This window comes from Haliotis rubra, unplaced genomic scaffold (genome assembly GCF_003918875.1).
Source record: "Haliotis rubra isolate DU_JTF1 unplaced genomic scaffold, ASM391887v1 Scf1418, whole genome shotgun sequence".
In the NCBI taxonomy this organism is placed as follows: Eukaryota; Metazoa; Mollusca; class Gastropoda; order Lepetellida; family Haliotidae; genus Haliotis; species Haliotis rubra.
In genome coordinates, this window is record NW_025765357.1 from 44,341 (window position 1) to 61,114 (window position 16,774).

Below are 16,774 nucleotides of genomic sequence, written 5' to 3' on the forward strand. Positions count from 1 at the left end.
CTAGTCCATCATTGTCTCTAGTCCATCAGTCACTAGTCCATCATTGTCTCTAGTCCACTAGTCAGTCACTAGTCCATCATTGTCTCTAGTCCACTAGTCAGTCACTAGTCCATCATTGTCTCTAGTCCACTAGTCAGTCATTAGTCCATCACTGTCTCTAGTCCACCAGTTAGTGTCCAGCTGGCTTTTCTAAGCATGTGGTTTTGAAGCGTTGTGTAGTGCTGAAACATGGCACGCTTGTCATGTAGTTGTATTTTCTGCTTGCAGCACTTTGGTCGAATCTATCAGCGCGAGGCAGCACAGGAGGTGCTGAAGAAAGCCACGTCCCCTCGCAATCCCCCCCCTAGTCGGGACAGCCAGCACACTCGCAGTGGGAGGAGCCGGTCTGCCTCTCAACGCCAAACCAAAGTGACCAATGGGCTGTCCACTAATCACAGCTTACCTGACAAGGTGTGTCTCACTCACTCCGCAGTGTCCTGTTTTAGTATGTGTGTCCCAGAATTATTATGACTGTCAGAACTAAGTTGAAGGTCGCCTGATACTGGCTCATTATGCACTGATAATATTACAAGCAAAATCATCTTTTCTTAGCAAATCGCATCAAAATACATCATGAACATTTTTTTCTGCACAAATTCCTGAAGAAACAAACCCTACAAATAGTCTGAGACATAAGGATATAAATTGTGTACAGACCTCAAAGCTTGAGAAATATAATTTTTACAAGAATATTCAAACAAATTAAAAACTTGACACTTGACACTTGACACACTAGTGTGTGCATTGTTATGAAAGTAGATGTGTATACATTATACTGCTAACATCCAGGTAAAAATACAGAAAATGAAAAGGCATAGATTTATTGGAAATATATTGCATGACGTTGAAAAATAATAACGTTCCATGACGCCTACCCCAACACAAACTTCACACTGATAAAACTGTTGGAACAGAACAAGTCAATAATGAGTGTGACATCACAGGGCATCCATGACTGATGGTCATTGCTGTCATTTTTCTTCTGAACAAATATCTGCTAGTAGAGGCTGAAGTCTCAAATCTGCTGTTGATTTAAGCGCATCTTGGTGTGGTGACACATGCAGCACCTCAAGTGCCCAAACTGTGTATCGTGTGACAACTACAACCCAGTTCTTGTGGAAATGCTGCAATGTTAAGCATTAAGCATAACCATGATATGTGAACTCAAACCCGTATAATGATACTTTGCACACACCGACAACAGGTTGTCAACTGGTGCCTTTTACTATTTAGGAATATCTAGAATAATGTTTTTTTGCGTTTCCATGACAACAAGTTTGACTTTGACACTGTTCATAGTAGTGTCCTTATCCAAATCATTTCTCCAAAACTAATTTTTTGTCATCTCTTGATGACTCTTGTTACACTTGCAATTTTCATGATCATGCGCTTTCCTGTTTAGCAATGTGTTTATGCTTGTTTTCCAATACCATGTAATCGCTAAAGGGATCACGTGACTCGCTGCCATGATTGTTGTGTTTCCCACTTTATGGCCACATGTTTCACATCAGTCACCAAGACCATGTTCAAACAGCCAACATGTCATTGCTGTGTGTATGAACCAATAAACCACTACAAGAAACTACAAACACTTACCCCCTCACAGTTATTACCAATAAAGTCGGTAACATATGTTATATTTGGGATTACATTTTCTTTGTAAAGTACAGATTCTAGTACTTTTGGGGGGTTGAGTCCCATCCGGGATTCGAACCCACAGCCTCAGAGTCAGGCACCTAATCGCCAGCACACAAAGTCAGACATCTAGACCGCTCAGCCACCGCGGCTTCCACAAAAAATGGAAGTCGGACAACTGGCAGTCTGAACTACGGACTTTGTGTACCCCTCTGATAAATGTTAATTGGCACGGCTCCCATGGCCGAAAGCTATGAAATACACAGTGCCATTTAGAAAGTGGTCAAAGGTAACATATGTTATAAAGTAGGTGTCAGGTTTCTAATGTTGTTCAGTACTAGTATGTTTTTTGTTGGAGGATAAAGAAGTAAATTCACAACTAATCCTGTGTATGTAATGAAGTGGTACAGGTTGCAGGTCACAGTGTACCGGTATTTCATGTGGAGGTATTCCCAAATGTGGTTTAGAGTCCAGTGGTAGATATTCTTGTGATTGTGGCTCTTACATTCAAGTCACTTTGTGTAGTGATTACCGTGAGGCAGGGCTGATAATGAACATTCAGATTTGCTGGTAGCACTTTCAACAATCAGGGCATACAAAACGTTAATTACAAGGCCTACTGCTGAATGTACAGCTGTGTGTCTGTCGGAGCTATTGTGTGGTGTGGTTTACAACTGGCTCAACGTGGCTCATGTCTCACAACAGTCCCTAATGTCATATCGTTCCCTCGGCACCCAGCAGTCCAGAATATCGTACACTTTGATCACATGTGAATCAGGTGCTTGAGATGTGTTTCTGTAGACAGAGATAAAAAGATTATTGTGCAGTGAACACACCAGCTGCTAACATTCTGTTGAATGTATATTCCCACTTTATACATTTATTGACTTGTTCTTTGAAATAGAATGATAATGATTATAAAACTAAACATTTCAGTTGCTAATATAACTCATTATTATGAGCTCAGCAGTGAGCGTTATTCAGAATATATTTGAAGGGTCGCTTGATGTGCCAGCAATGGTAAAACCTCACAACCCACAATGATTAAACCTCACAACCCACAATGGTAAAACCTCACAACTCACAACACACAATGGTAAAACCTCACAACTCACAACCCACAATGGTAAAACCTCACAACTTACAACCCACAATGGTAAAACCTCACAACCCACAATGGTAAAACCTCACAACTCACAATGGTAAAACCTCACAACTCACAACCCACAATGGTAAAACTCACAACTCACAATGGTAAAACCTCACAACTCACAATGGTAAAACCTCACAACTCACAACCCACAATGGTAAAACCTCACAACTCACAATGGTAAAACCTCACAACTCACAACCCACAATGGTAAAACCTCACAACTCGCAACCCACAATGGTAAAACCTCACAACCCTCACAACTCACAACCCACAATGGTAAAACCTCCTCACAACCCACAATGGTAAAACCTCACAACCCACAATGGTAAAACCTCACAACCCACAATGGTAAAACCTCACAACTCACAACCCACAATGGTAAAACTCACAACCCACAATGGTAAAACCTCACAACCCACAATGGTAAAACCTCACAACCCAAAATGGTAAAACTCACAACTCCCAATCCACAATGATTAAACATCACAACCCAAAATGGTAAAACCTCACAACTCACAATGGTAAAACCTCACAACCCACAATTGTAAAACCTCACAACCCAAAATGGTAAAACCCAAAATGGTAAAACCTCACAACCCACAATGGTAAAACCTCACAACCCAAAATGGTGAAACCTCACAACTCACAATGGTAAAACCTCACGACCCACAGTTGTAAAACCTCACAACTCACAACCCACAATGATTAAACCTCACAACCCACAATGGTAAAGCCTCACAACCCACAATGGTAAAACCTCACAACCCACAATGGTAAATCCTCACAACACACAATGATAAAACCTCACAACCCACAATGGTAAAACCTCACAACACACAATGGTAAAACTTCACAACACACAATGGTAAAACCTCACAACACACAATGGTAAAACCTCACAACACACAATGATAAAACCTCACAACCCACATTGGTAAAACCTCACAACACACAATGGTAAAACTTCACAACACACAATGGTAAAACCTCACAACCCACAATGATTAAACCTCACAACCCACAATGGTAAAACCTCAAAACTCACAACCCATGGTAAAAAAACTCACAACCCACAATGGTAAAACCTCACAACCCACAATGGTAAAACCTCACAACTCACAATGGTAAAACCTCACAACTCACAACCCACAATGGTAAAACTCACAACCCACAATGGTAAAACCTCACAACCGCCAATGATAAACTTCACAACCCACAATGGTAAAACCTCACAACCCACAATGGTGAAACCTCACAACTCACAATGGTAAAACCTCACAACCCACAATGATAAAACCTCACAACCCACAATGATAAAACCTCACAACCCACAATGGTAAAACCTCACAACCCACAATGGTAAAACCTCACAACCCACAATGATAAAACCTCACAACCCACAATGGTAAAACCTCACAACTCACAATGGTAAAACCTCACAACCCACAATGGTAAAACCTCACAACTCACCAATGGTAAAACCTCACAACTCACCATGGTAAAACCTCACAACCCACAATGATAAACCTCACAACCCACAATGATAAACCTCACAACCCACAATGGTAAAACCTCACAACCTACAATGAAAAACACACACAAACACTAAGAAGAAATAGCTGAAGTGTTCCCATTTCTTTATGTTTGTTTTTTTCTACCAATTCAACATGTCAGTCACAAACTTTTATTTTTCCAAGACAAAATTATGTTTGTTAGCATGGTTACAGACAGTATACTATTATTCACATGTTATTTGTAACCAAGGTTACAAACTGTACTCCAGCTATGTATACTTATTTTGGCCCTGAGATTTTAACCATGGTTGCAGACAATATAGTCACCAAAGTTTAAGCCACCTTCACACTTGTTTGTCACCAAGGTTATAGACGATACTCTTCTTTGTTTTAGTTGCCATGGTTACTGATGGTCCACCACTGTGACCCATGCTTGTGTTGGTTAACATGGTTACAGTTAGCATTCACATTAGTCTTCATCTAATTTTGTCACTTTGGTTACAGACAGTGCAACAGATTTTCATTTGTGCTTCCAGCAACCTGACACTACCTCACCTCAGTCTCCTGTTGCCCATAGCAACCAGGATGGTGACTTTTCAGACACAGAGATGGACTTGGAGTTGGCTCGGAGTCCGTTGAATAACAATGATGGTCTAGATGAGAACATGGATGGCCACCACAGCAGAGGGGTCCACGACTTCAACTGCGTTACCCCCTCCGTCCGCATCACTCCCCTCAGGGAACATGTACGTCCCATGTGTTTCAAGGGCTGTGTATACTTTGTAATTACATTCTGGGTATATGTGGTAACTCACAGCCTTCACTGGGTGGTTGGTACATTGTGTGAAGCCCATTTCTGGTGTCCACCACTGTGATATTGCTAGAATATTGCTAAAAGCAGTTTAAAACCCAACTCACTCACTCACAGCCTTCTATGCCTGTAATCTGTGAGTTTGGCCTTAAGGAGCAGTAATAATCACAGGTTGGCAAACAGCGTAGACATAACAAGATTATTTGTATGGTTCAGCAATGTCAGGGTATTTAAATGTCTGCTGACAATAACGGGAGTGTGATTCCGAGTGACATGTTCAGCAATGTCAGGGTATTTAAGTGTCTCCTGACAATAATGGCAGTGTGATTCCGAGTGACATGTTCAGCAATGTCAGGGTATTTAAATGTCTGCTGACAATAATGGCAGTGTGATTCCGAGTGACATGTTCAGCAAAGTCAGGGTATTTAAATGTCTGCTGACAATAACGGCAGTGTGATTCCGAGTGACATGTTCAGCAATGTCAGGGTATTTAAATGTCTGCTGACAATAATGGCAGTGTGATTCCGTGTGACATGTTCAGCAATGTCAGGGTATTTAAATGTCTGCTGACAATAATGGCAGTGTGATTCCGAGTGACATGTTCAGCAATGTCAGGGTATTTAAATGTCTGCTGACAATAATGGCAGTGTGATTCCGAGCGACATGTTCAGCAATGTCAGGGTATTTAAATGTCTGCTGACAATAATGGCAGTGTGATTCCAAGCGACATGTTCAGCAATGTCAGGGTATTAAAATGTCTACTGACAATAATGGCAGTGTGATTCCGATTCCTGTGTTCAGCTATGTCAGGGTATTTAAATGTCTGCTGACAATAATGGCAGTATGATTCCGAGTGACATGTTCAGCTATGTCAGGGTATTTAAATGTCTGCTGACAATAACGGCAGTGTGATTCCGAGTGACATGTTCAGCTATGTCAGGGTATTTACATGTCTGCTGACAATAATGGCAGTGTGATTCCGAGTGACATGTTCAGCTATGTCAGGGTATTTAAATGTCTGCTGACAATAATGGCAGTGTGATTCCGAGCGACATGTTCAGCTATGTCAGGGTATTTAAATGTCTGCTGACAATAACGGCAGTGTGATTCCGAGTGACATGTTCAGCAATGTCAGGGTATTTAAATGTCTGCTGACAATAATGGCAGTGTGATTCCGAGCGACATGTTCAGCAATGTCAGGGTATTTAAATGTCTGCTGACAATAACGGCAGGTGATTCCGAGTGATGTTCAGCAAATGTCAGGGCATTTAAGCAACTTTGACAATAATGGCATGTTCATGTTCAGCTATGTCAGGGTATTTAAATGTCTGCTGACAATAATGGCAGTGTGATTCCGAGTGACATGTTCAGCAATGTCAGGGTATTTAAATGTCTGCTGACAATAATGGCAGTGTGATTCCGAGCGACATGTTCAGCAATGTGAGGGTATTAAAATGTCTCCTGACAATAATGGCAGTGTGATTCCGATTCCTGTGTTCAGCTATGTCAGGGTATTTAAATGTCTGCTAACAATAATGGCAGTATGATTCCGAGTGACATGTTCAGCTATGTCAGCGTATTTAAATGTCTGCTGACAATAACGGCAGTGTGATTCCGAGTGACATGTTCAGCTATGTCAGGGTATTTACATGTCTGCTGACAATAATGGCAGTGTGATTCCGAGTGACATGTTCAGCTATGTCAGGGTATTTACATGTCTGCTGACAATAATGGCAGTGTGATTCCGAGCGACATGTTCAGCTATGTCAGGGTATTTAAATGTCTGCTGACAATAACGGCAGTGTGATTCCGAGTGACATGTTCAGCTATGTCAGGGTATTTAAATGTCTGCTGACAATAATGGCAGTGTGATTCCGAGCGACATGTTCAGCTATGTCAGGGTATTTAAATGTCTGCTGACAATAATGGCAGTGTGATTCCGAGCGACATGTTCAGCAATGTCAGGGTATTTAAATGTCTGCTGACAATAATGGCAGTGTGATTCCGAGTGACATGTTCAGCTATGTCAGGGTATTTACATGTCTGCTGACAATAACGGCAGTGTGATTCCGAGTGACATGTTCAGCTATGTCAGGGTATTTACATGTCTGCTGACAATAATGGCAGTGTGATTCTGAGCGACATGTTCAGCAATGTCAGGGTATTTAAATGTCTGCTGACAATAATGGCAGTGTGATTCCGAGCGACATGTTCAGCAATGTCAGGGTATTTAAATGTCTGCTGACAATAATGGCAGTGTGATTCGTTTTACTGTGTTCAGCAATGTCAGGGTATTTAAATGTCTGCTGACAATAATGGCAGTGTGTGATTCCGGCGACATGTTCAGCAATGTCAGGGTATTAAAATGTCTACTGACAATAATGGCAGTGTGATTCCGATTCCTGTGTTCAGCTATGTCAGGGTATTTAAATGTCTGCTGACAATAATGGCAGTATGATTCCGAGTGACATGTTCAGCTATGTCAGGGTATTTAAATGTCTACTGACAATAATGGCAGTGTGATTCCGAGAGACATGTTCAGCTATGTCAGGGTATTTAAATGTCTACTGACAATAACGGCAGTGTGATTCCGAGTGACATGTTCAGCTATGTCAGGGTATTTACATGTCTGCTGACAATAACGGCAGTGTGATTCTGAGTGACATGTTCAGCTATGTCAGGGTATTTACATGTCTGCTGACAATAATGGCAGTGTGATTCCGAGTGACATGTTCAGCTATGTCAGGGTATTTAAATGTCTGCTGACAATAATGGCAGTGTGATTCCGAGTGACATGTTCAGCAATGTCAGGGTATTTAAATGTCTGCTGACAATAATGGCAGTGTGATTCCGAGTGACATGTTAAGCAATGTCAGGGTATTTAAATGTCTGCTGACAATAATGGCAGTGTGATTCAGAGTGACATGTTCAGCTATGTCAGGGTATTTAAATGTCTGCTAACAATAACGGCAGTGTGATTCCGAGTGACATGTTCAGCAATGTCAGGGTATTTAAATGTCGGCTGACAATAATGGCAGTGTGATTCCGAGTGACATGTTCAGCAATGAAGACGCAATGCTTCATGTTTCAGTCCACCAACATACCTCACACTCACGCTGGTCTGCCCAAGCGGATGATCCACTCGGTGGCAAGCATGGTGAACCCCCACGCCCATCACTCTCTCACTCTCAACCCAGAGGACGAGGAGGACAGACATGGTGAGATCACATCTTTACTCTGTTTCTGTTTCTGTCGCTGGTTCTAGAACAGAGTGGATAGTCTTTTGGATTGATGTATATTATTGCATAGAATCACTGACTACAATGTATAGAGTCACCGACTAGGGAATCACTGTCTGGATTGTATAGAACCATTCTCTGGATTGTATAGAACCACTTTCTGGATTGTATGGAACCACTTTCTGGATTGGAACCACTGTCTGGATTGTATAGAACCACTCTCTGGATTGTATAGAACCACTCTCTGGATTGTATAGAACCACTCTCTGGATTGTATAGAACCACTCTCTGGATTGTATAGAACCACTGTCTGGATTGTATAGAACCACTGTCTGGATGGTCAGATGGACTGGGTGGTCAGGCAGACTGGATGGTCAGGCGGACTGGGTGGTCAGACGGACTGGGTGGTCAGATGGAATGGGTGGTCAGACGGACTGGGTGGTCAGATGGAATGGGTGGTCAGGCGGACTGGGTGGTCAGATGGAATGGGTGGTCAGACGGACTGGGTGGTCAGACGGACTGGGTGGTCAGACGGACTGGGTGGTCAGATGGACTGGGTGGTCAGACGGACTGGGTGGTCAGATGGACTGGGTGGTCAGACGGAATGGGTGGTCAGATGGAATGGGTGGTCAGGCGGACTGGGTGGTCAGGATGGACTGGGTGGGTGGTCAGACGGACTGGGTGGTCAGATGGACTGGGTGGTCAGATCAGGAGGGCGACTGGGTGGTGGGTGGGACTGGGTGGTCAGATGGAACTGGGTGGTCAGATGGACTGGGTGGTCAGGACTGGGTGGTCGGACTGGGTGGTCAGATGGGACTGGGTGGTCAGATCAGGCAGACTGGGTGGTCAGGTCAGACGGACTGGGTGGTCAGGTCAGATGGACTGGGTGGTCAGGATGGACTGGGTGGTCAGATGGACTGGGTATCAGATGGACTGGGTGGTGGACTGGGTGGTCAGATGGACTGGGTGGTCACTGGGTCAGGGATGGACTGGGTGGGACTGGGTGGTCAGATGGACTGGGTGGTCAGATGGTCAGGATGACTGGGTGGTCAGACGGACTGGGTGGTCAGACTGGGTGGTCAGGTCAGGCGGACTGGGTGGTCAGACGGACTGGGTGGTCAGACGGACTGGGTGGTCAGATGGACTGGGTGGTCAGATGGACTGGGTGGTCAGACAGACTGGGTGGTCAGACAGACTGGGTGGTCAGATGGACTAGGTGGTCAGACAGATTGGGTGGTCAGATGGACTGGGTGGTCAGACAGAAGGGCTGGCCAGAAGGACTGGTGGTCAGGTGGTCGATGATTTGGTTGACAGTGTGTCATTGTGCCCTGACTTCATCTATTATAATACCGGTAGTTGGAATATTGCCCAGTGTGGCTTTAATCAACAAACAAACTTGTACAGTATATTCTGATGTGTTTGGTTGTTCTCCAGGAGTGAGTAGAATGTCTCACCGGCCGACCACAGCTCCAGCACTGCACGAGGACATCCTACAGAGCTGGAAGAACTTCAACACTGAGATGGCGTACACCCAGGACGTTGTCAGTCAGTACACTGTACTTGCTTACTGGGATGTTGGGAACAGGCATTGTTAAGAAGTCATGTGAAACTAAATAGTAAATAGTGCACTCATTAGAACAAGGAATTACACAGAGCACTCTGTAGGGGAAAGGTGGGATTGTATGGTCACAATGGCTGTGGAGGTAGCACATCAATGCTGTCTTAAACCAATCTTTCCAGATATCATGTAGAAATCGGCCTTGCCACACTTTGTGTAACCGGTTTGATGTGTGTCAGAGAGTCTGTCATGGTCTGTAGGTGATCTACAGGAACACTTGTATATTTGAGACCATGCATATTTGTTTCAAGTTTTAATGCACTCAGTAGGGTAACGGTTTAAGTGGGATGTCTGTTTTCTACTGCAGGTAAGCTGGAGTTTGTTGGACGGAGCGGGACGCTGTGTGATGTGCGATACACGGCCCACGAACACGGTGAAATGCCTGAACTGCACACCAAGCAACAACTACAGGGTGTCCAGCCAGAAGGTGAGTCATTACATGGTGTCCAGCCAGAAGGTAATTACAGGGTGTCCCACCCCATGTCACATCCACTACATGTAACACCACCCCATGTAACACCCACCCCATGTAACACCCACCCCCATGTAACACCCACCCCTTGTAACACCCACCCCCATGTAACATCCACCCCATGTAACAGCCACTCAATGTAACAATAGACCCCATGTAAACATCCACCCCCATGTAACACCCACCCCATTTAACACCCACCCATGTAACATCCATTCAATCTTAACACCCCCATGTAACACCCCATGCGACATCCACCCCCATGTAACACCCACCCCCCATGTAACATCCACCCTCATGTAAACACCCCATGTTACACCCACCCCCATGTAACATCCATTCAATGTAACACCACCCCCATGTAACATCCACCCCATGTAACACCCACCCTCATGTAACATCCACCCCATGTTACACCCACGCCCATGTAACATCCATTCAATGTAACACCACCCCATGTTACACCCACGCCCATGTAACATCCATTCAATGTAACACCACCCCATGTTACACCCACGCCCATGTAACATCCATTCAATGTAACACCACCCCATGTTACACTACCTCCATGCACCCCATGTGGTTACCCAATGACCCATGTAACATCCATTCAATGTAACACCACCCCATGTTACACCCACGCCCATGTAACATCCATTCAATGTAACACCACCCCATGTTACACCCACGCCCATGTAACATCCATTCAATGTAACACCACCTCATGTTACACCCACGCCCATGTAACATCCATTCAGTGTAACACCACCTCATGTTACACTACCTTCATGTAACACCGACGATATGTAACATCCATCCCATCTAACTTCTATGACATGCCATACTCACCCCATGTAACACCCACCCCATGCAACGCCCACCCCCTGTAAAATCCACCCCATGTAACACATTACCCTGTGTTTGCAGTTGCAGGACGAGATGAGAACAAGCTTCTGCAGCAGACCCTGGAGGAGTTCTACCAGACAACGGACGCCTACTACCCCACCAGTCTTCCCAAGTACCGTTCAACACGTCACAGACCCTCCCAGTGCAACAAGCCCAAGTCAGCCCCAGCCCCCCACACAAGGAAGTCATCGAGTCCCCCTCAGCTGGGTCGTCACTTCCTGCAGCAAGACAGGTGATAACAAGACGTGGAGCCAGGTCCCTGAATGTATACTGAATTCTTGCATCTTGAAGATGTGTCAAAACATTTCATTTCAAGGAATCGTTATTATCCCCAGCAATGCGTTTTGCGGGGGAGGTATTAAATGGACTCTGTCCGTCCGTGCACATTGGTCTTTTCCGGAGCAGAACTTTAAAACGGTCCACTATTTCTTCACCAAACTTGGCACATAGATAGATCTGGAGATGTACTGGTGCCTTTTGGTAGTTTTGATTTCTGAATAAACTATTTTTGGCGTTTCCATGGATACAAGTTTGACTTGGACTAAAATTGGTGGTAGTGCTCTTTTCCGGAGCAGAACTTAAAAACGGTTCACTGTTTCATCACAAAATTTCATACATAGGTAGGTCTAGTGGTGAACTGGTGCCTTTTGGTAGTTTTGGATTTCTGAATAAACTATTTTTGGCGTTTCCATGGATACAAGTTTGACTTAGACTAAAATTGGTGGTAGTGCTCTTTTCCGGAGCAGAACTTAAAAACGGTTCACTGTTTCATCACAAAATTTCATACATAGGTAGGTCTAGTGGTGAACTGGTGCCTTTTGGTAGTTTTGGATTTCTGAATAAAATGGGTTTTTTGTGTTTCCATGGCAACAATTTGGGCTTCAACTAATTTGGTGGTAGTGCTCCTTTCTGGAGCAGAACTTTGAAACCTTTCTGTACTCTCCTTCCACTTTGCTATATACACACCAAAATATTTGACATAATCAAAACTCGTAGACATATTCGTGAAGAATATATTGCCATTGCGGGGGATATTGATGACTTTGTCTTCTTGAAGTAACTTATTGCAAAGGTCATAAGGCAATGTAATTGTGCAAAGTTACCTTAGGTATTGACTCCCATTTCATGTGCACTATGTTTTGTGATTAGTCAGCTCTGTTGGTTTCACCAAAGTGTTGGCATCTCCGGTGGACTGATATAATGCCAGATGACTTCCCTCACAACACTGTTCACATGCTGATGTCTTATAGCTGGCACATTGCTGGGTATAACCTTAAATGATAGACACCCAAAGCTCCACTCCGGATGCCTTGTTTGATAAAAGCTTATCTTCATAACTGGAACTGGTTGAATTTTGAGAATTATCTGGATTCATGCCCACAAGTATTTACAATAGATACTACTTATTTTGGTCCGAATGTTGAACAGTTAGTTTTGATACTGGTACCACATATTTAAAGAGTGAAGTTGTTTGTTGACGATGTGTGTTTGTGTTCTGAAAGGGAACCTGAAGTGGAAAGTGGCACCAACGTCAAGTTTAACATGGTGGTCAATCTCGTGGATGCAGTGAGCGGCAACATGTCCGCCCACAAGGAGAGGGTAGGTAACTGTGGTAACTGTGGATGAAACATTCAACATTACATCATTCCAATCAACTGGGTTCAATTCTCCCCATCACCCACTCACTCACTCACTCACTCACCCACCCATTCACCAACCAACCCAGTCACTCACTCACTCGCTCACTCACTCACTCATTCACCCACTCACTCACTCACCTTGTAAGTCCCATGTTTGCTGTCCTCCAATAAAACTGAAGTAAAACTCCCTCCCTCACTTATGACGTTCTGCAGTCAGTGATACCATTGTCATGTATCATCATTGCTCCTCCAGGTGGCGCCTCGACCTCAACCAGGTTTCCGCCAGCCGTCAGCTACAGGTATCCCATCAACCCCTGCTGTGTCACGTCCTGCCACGTCAAGGTCAGGGAAGAGGCAGTCTCGACAGCACAGTCCATCAGCTCGCACCAACACCCCAGTGTAAGCTGGAGCATGTCGTCAGTTTGTAACAAGATACTTCCTCCCAGACATAATATCAGTGAGGTTTCATGACTTCTGTGATTGATTGGAACAAGACAGCACAAAGTCTGTCTTCCTTGAACACAGTTAAAGTCAATGAACATGATCATCCAGTTTCTGGGGGCAGGGAACTACTGCCCAGACATAGTATCTGTTAGGATTGATGACACAGACATGCTACAACAGTATACTTCATCCATCCATCCGTCCATCCATCCATGTGTCTTTTATCTTTATGTACAGTCATCCCTCGCAATAACGCTCTTTGCGATACCGCGGATGCGGTTAAACCGTTGGGTAATCCATGGCTCCCATCAAAAAAAGTTGCCCAGCGATCACACATCTTCACGTCATCGAAAATAGCACATCAACAAATCCGCTGTTGAGCTCTGGTTAATCACGTTGTAAACTAGTGAAATTCAGTGCGGATTGCAATTAACAGTGTTTATCGTACATATCCATGGTTTTTCAGATGCTTAAAACATGCAGGTTTTTTTTTCAATAATAATAGTTGAACAGCGAAACATCGTAATAACATTATAAGACATGCCATCAGCCGAGTACTTACAACATTTGCTGTGATGCAACACGCCGCGTAATTGCGCGGGTAAACACCGCCATCCGACAATGTATGATGTCAGAAACACATTTTATTTGTTTAAATTCAATCCCATTTTCATTCATTAAAACTGTTTACAATAACAACGGAGAAACCATGAGTGAAATGGCATTACCGCATTCCATACAACGTCCGCTTACCACATTCGTGAGGGTCCGTTTTTCCCGCCTTCTGCGATAACACAAATTTCACATTTTTCTCAGCAATCACGAACAGATTACAGCCTTGTCATCTATTGACCCCAAGACCCGCATTATTGACTCTTTGAAGTCATATTTGACAATTAATTGCCAACATTTTGTTTTTGCAATCAATGTAGCAGGTACCGCGGGAAGTCAGCGGTGACTTGTCAAACTGTCTCCTACGTAACCCAAAGTGCTTAGCAGTGCTCATTATTATGTTAAATATGTTCATAGAAAACATGCATTATACTTATACGATAGCAATGTATAAGATCTCTGTTAGAATAACTGCTTGACATATAAATTATTCTGATAATGGAATAGAAATTCTTTGATGTTATATTTTCGGATCGTTTTTAACTGAATCACCGGTACATTGGACCAAAACATCGGTCTGTGCACAGCTGATTGCTATTTCCGGCTTAGTTGAATAACAGGTAGCATGACAGGAACAACAATTGAATTATCATGTCTTGTGGTGTTTGATTGCAAGTTTCATGTACATACATCTATTTTCATTTACAAAGTTTGTTTTTTTTCACCTCCAACAAAACGATATAGTTTTGACTGGGCACAATCCATGGAAAATACGATTTCACTTGGCCTTTGTTCCGCGGTTTGTAATAGTTACTATAACGTGGGTGTCTAATAATGCGGGGGGTCATCCATGGACCCCAAAACCCGCGTTATGGCAAGGGATGACTGTATAACAATAATTCTGGTCAAGGTCATTGGAAGCACTGTGCCTATTTATGTATGACATATTTGTCTCATTTTTGGTTTCACAGGTCAAGGTCACCTGAATCTCAGAGCCTGTCAGAGGTCAAAGGTCTGCTGATTGATGAGCCAAAGTTGGAGGAGCCAGCGGAGTCTGGTCTGCCGTCGAGGTCGGTGTCTGCCATCGACTGGCGAGGGAAGATAACTCCAAACAGTGTCAGATACAAGTTAGTTAGGTTCTTGTCATTAGTTTGTTTTGTGGGAGTAACAAGGTACCTGAGTTGTGAGCCTGGAAGCTGCTCTTTTGATGAATTAGAGTAAAATGCAGAGTTTGAAAAAAAATTCATGCTTTTCATCATTTGTGTCTGTTTATGCAATATCTGTGTGTCTGATGATGAACCTTTCATGTCCGTTCTTGCACTATGTGAATGTCAGTTGATCCACTATGTGTGTGTCTGTTGATCAACTAAATGAATGTCAGTTGATCCACTATGTGTGTGTCTGTTGATGCACTATGTGTGTGTCTCTTGATGTAGATGGGGCAGAACCAGGTTTGGAGGTCACACATACATGAAGACGTTGCAGCGACCAGGGTCAATGAGGTCAGCCAGCGTCTCATCAGCCAGAAGTCGACCAAAGACGGCACCCATGCCAGCTAGACAGAAGGTGAAGGCTAATAATCAGGTGGGCAGAATTTGAAGACTAATAATCAGGTAGACAGAAAGTGAAGACTAATAATCTGGTAGACAGAAAGTGAAGACTAATAATCAGGTAGACAGAAAGTGAAGACTAATAATCTGGTAGACAGAAAGTGAGGACTTATAATGAGGTAGACAGAAAGTGAAGACTAATAATCAGGTGGACAGAAGGTGAAGACTAATGATCAGGTAGAGTGAAGAAGGTGGACCCAGAAGACTAATAGATCAGGTGAAGACAGAAGGTGAAGACTAATAATCTGGTAGACAGAAAGTGAAGACTAATAATCAGGTAGACAGAAATGTGAAGACTAATAATCAGGTAGACAGAAGGTGAAGACTAATAATCTGGTAGACAGAAAGTGAAGACTAATAATGAGGTAGACAGAAGGTGAAGACTAATAATCTGGTAGACAGAAAGAAGGACTCAATGAAGATTCAATCTCTGGTAGACAGAAGGTGAAGACTAATAATCTGGTAGACAGAAGGTGAAGACTAATTATCAGGTAGACAGAAGGTGAAGACTAATAATCTGGTAGACAGGATGTGAAGACTAATAATCTGGTAGACAGAAGGTGAAGACTAATAATCTGGTAGACAGAAGGTGAAGACTAATAATCTGGTAGACAGAATGTGAAGACTAATAATCAGGTGGGCAGAAGGTGAAGACTAATAATCTGGTAGACAGAATGTGAAGACTAATAATCAGGTGGGCAGAAGGTGAAGACTAATAATCTGGTAGACAGGATGTGAAGACTAATAATCAGGTAGACAGAAGGTGAAGACTAATTATCAGGTAGACAGAAGGTGAAGACTAATAAGACAGGTAGACCAAGAATGACAGGAAAGGTGAAGACTAATAATCAGGTAGACAGAATGTGAAGACTAATAATCAGGTAGACAGAATGTGAAGACTATTAATCTGGTAGACAGAAGGTGAAGACTAATAATCAGGTAGACAGAATGTGAAGACTAATAATCAGGTGGGCAGAAGGAAACAAAACAAGCATCCTGGAACTTGAAAGGATGTTTTTGCTGATTGTTGATTTTGTGTGTTTTGCTATTTCCTGTTTATTTAACTTTCTTTTTCATTTGT

General features: G+C 43.3%; 1 protein-coding gene across 1 annotated transcript in view; it reads left to right on the plus strand.

The window, feature by feature from the left end:
• LOC124269070 overlaps window positions 1-16,774 on the plus strand; it is a 70,389-nt gene that overhangs the window by 18,248 nt on the left and 35,367 nt on the right. The window contains 10 exon segments of the mRNA XM_046704083.1: window positions 268-450; window positions 4,878-5,087; window positions 8,244-8,370; window positions 9,826-9,936; window positions 10,317-10,436; window positions 11,409-11,619; window positions 12,890-12,986; window positions 13,281-13,426; window positions 15,055-15,210; window positions 15,520-15,667. Of these exon segments, the coding sequence (XP_046560039.1) occupies window positions 268-450; window positions 4,878-5,087; window positions 8,244-8,370; window positions 9,826-9,936; window positions 10,317-10,436; window positions 11,409-11,619; window positions 12,890-12,986; window positions 13,281-13,426; window positions 15,055-15,210; window positions 15,520-15,667 (1,509 nt within the window).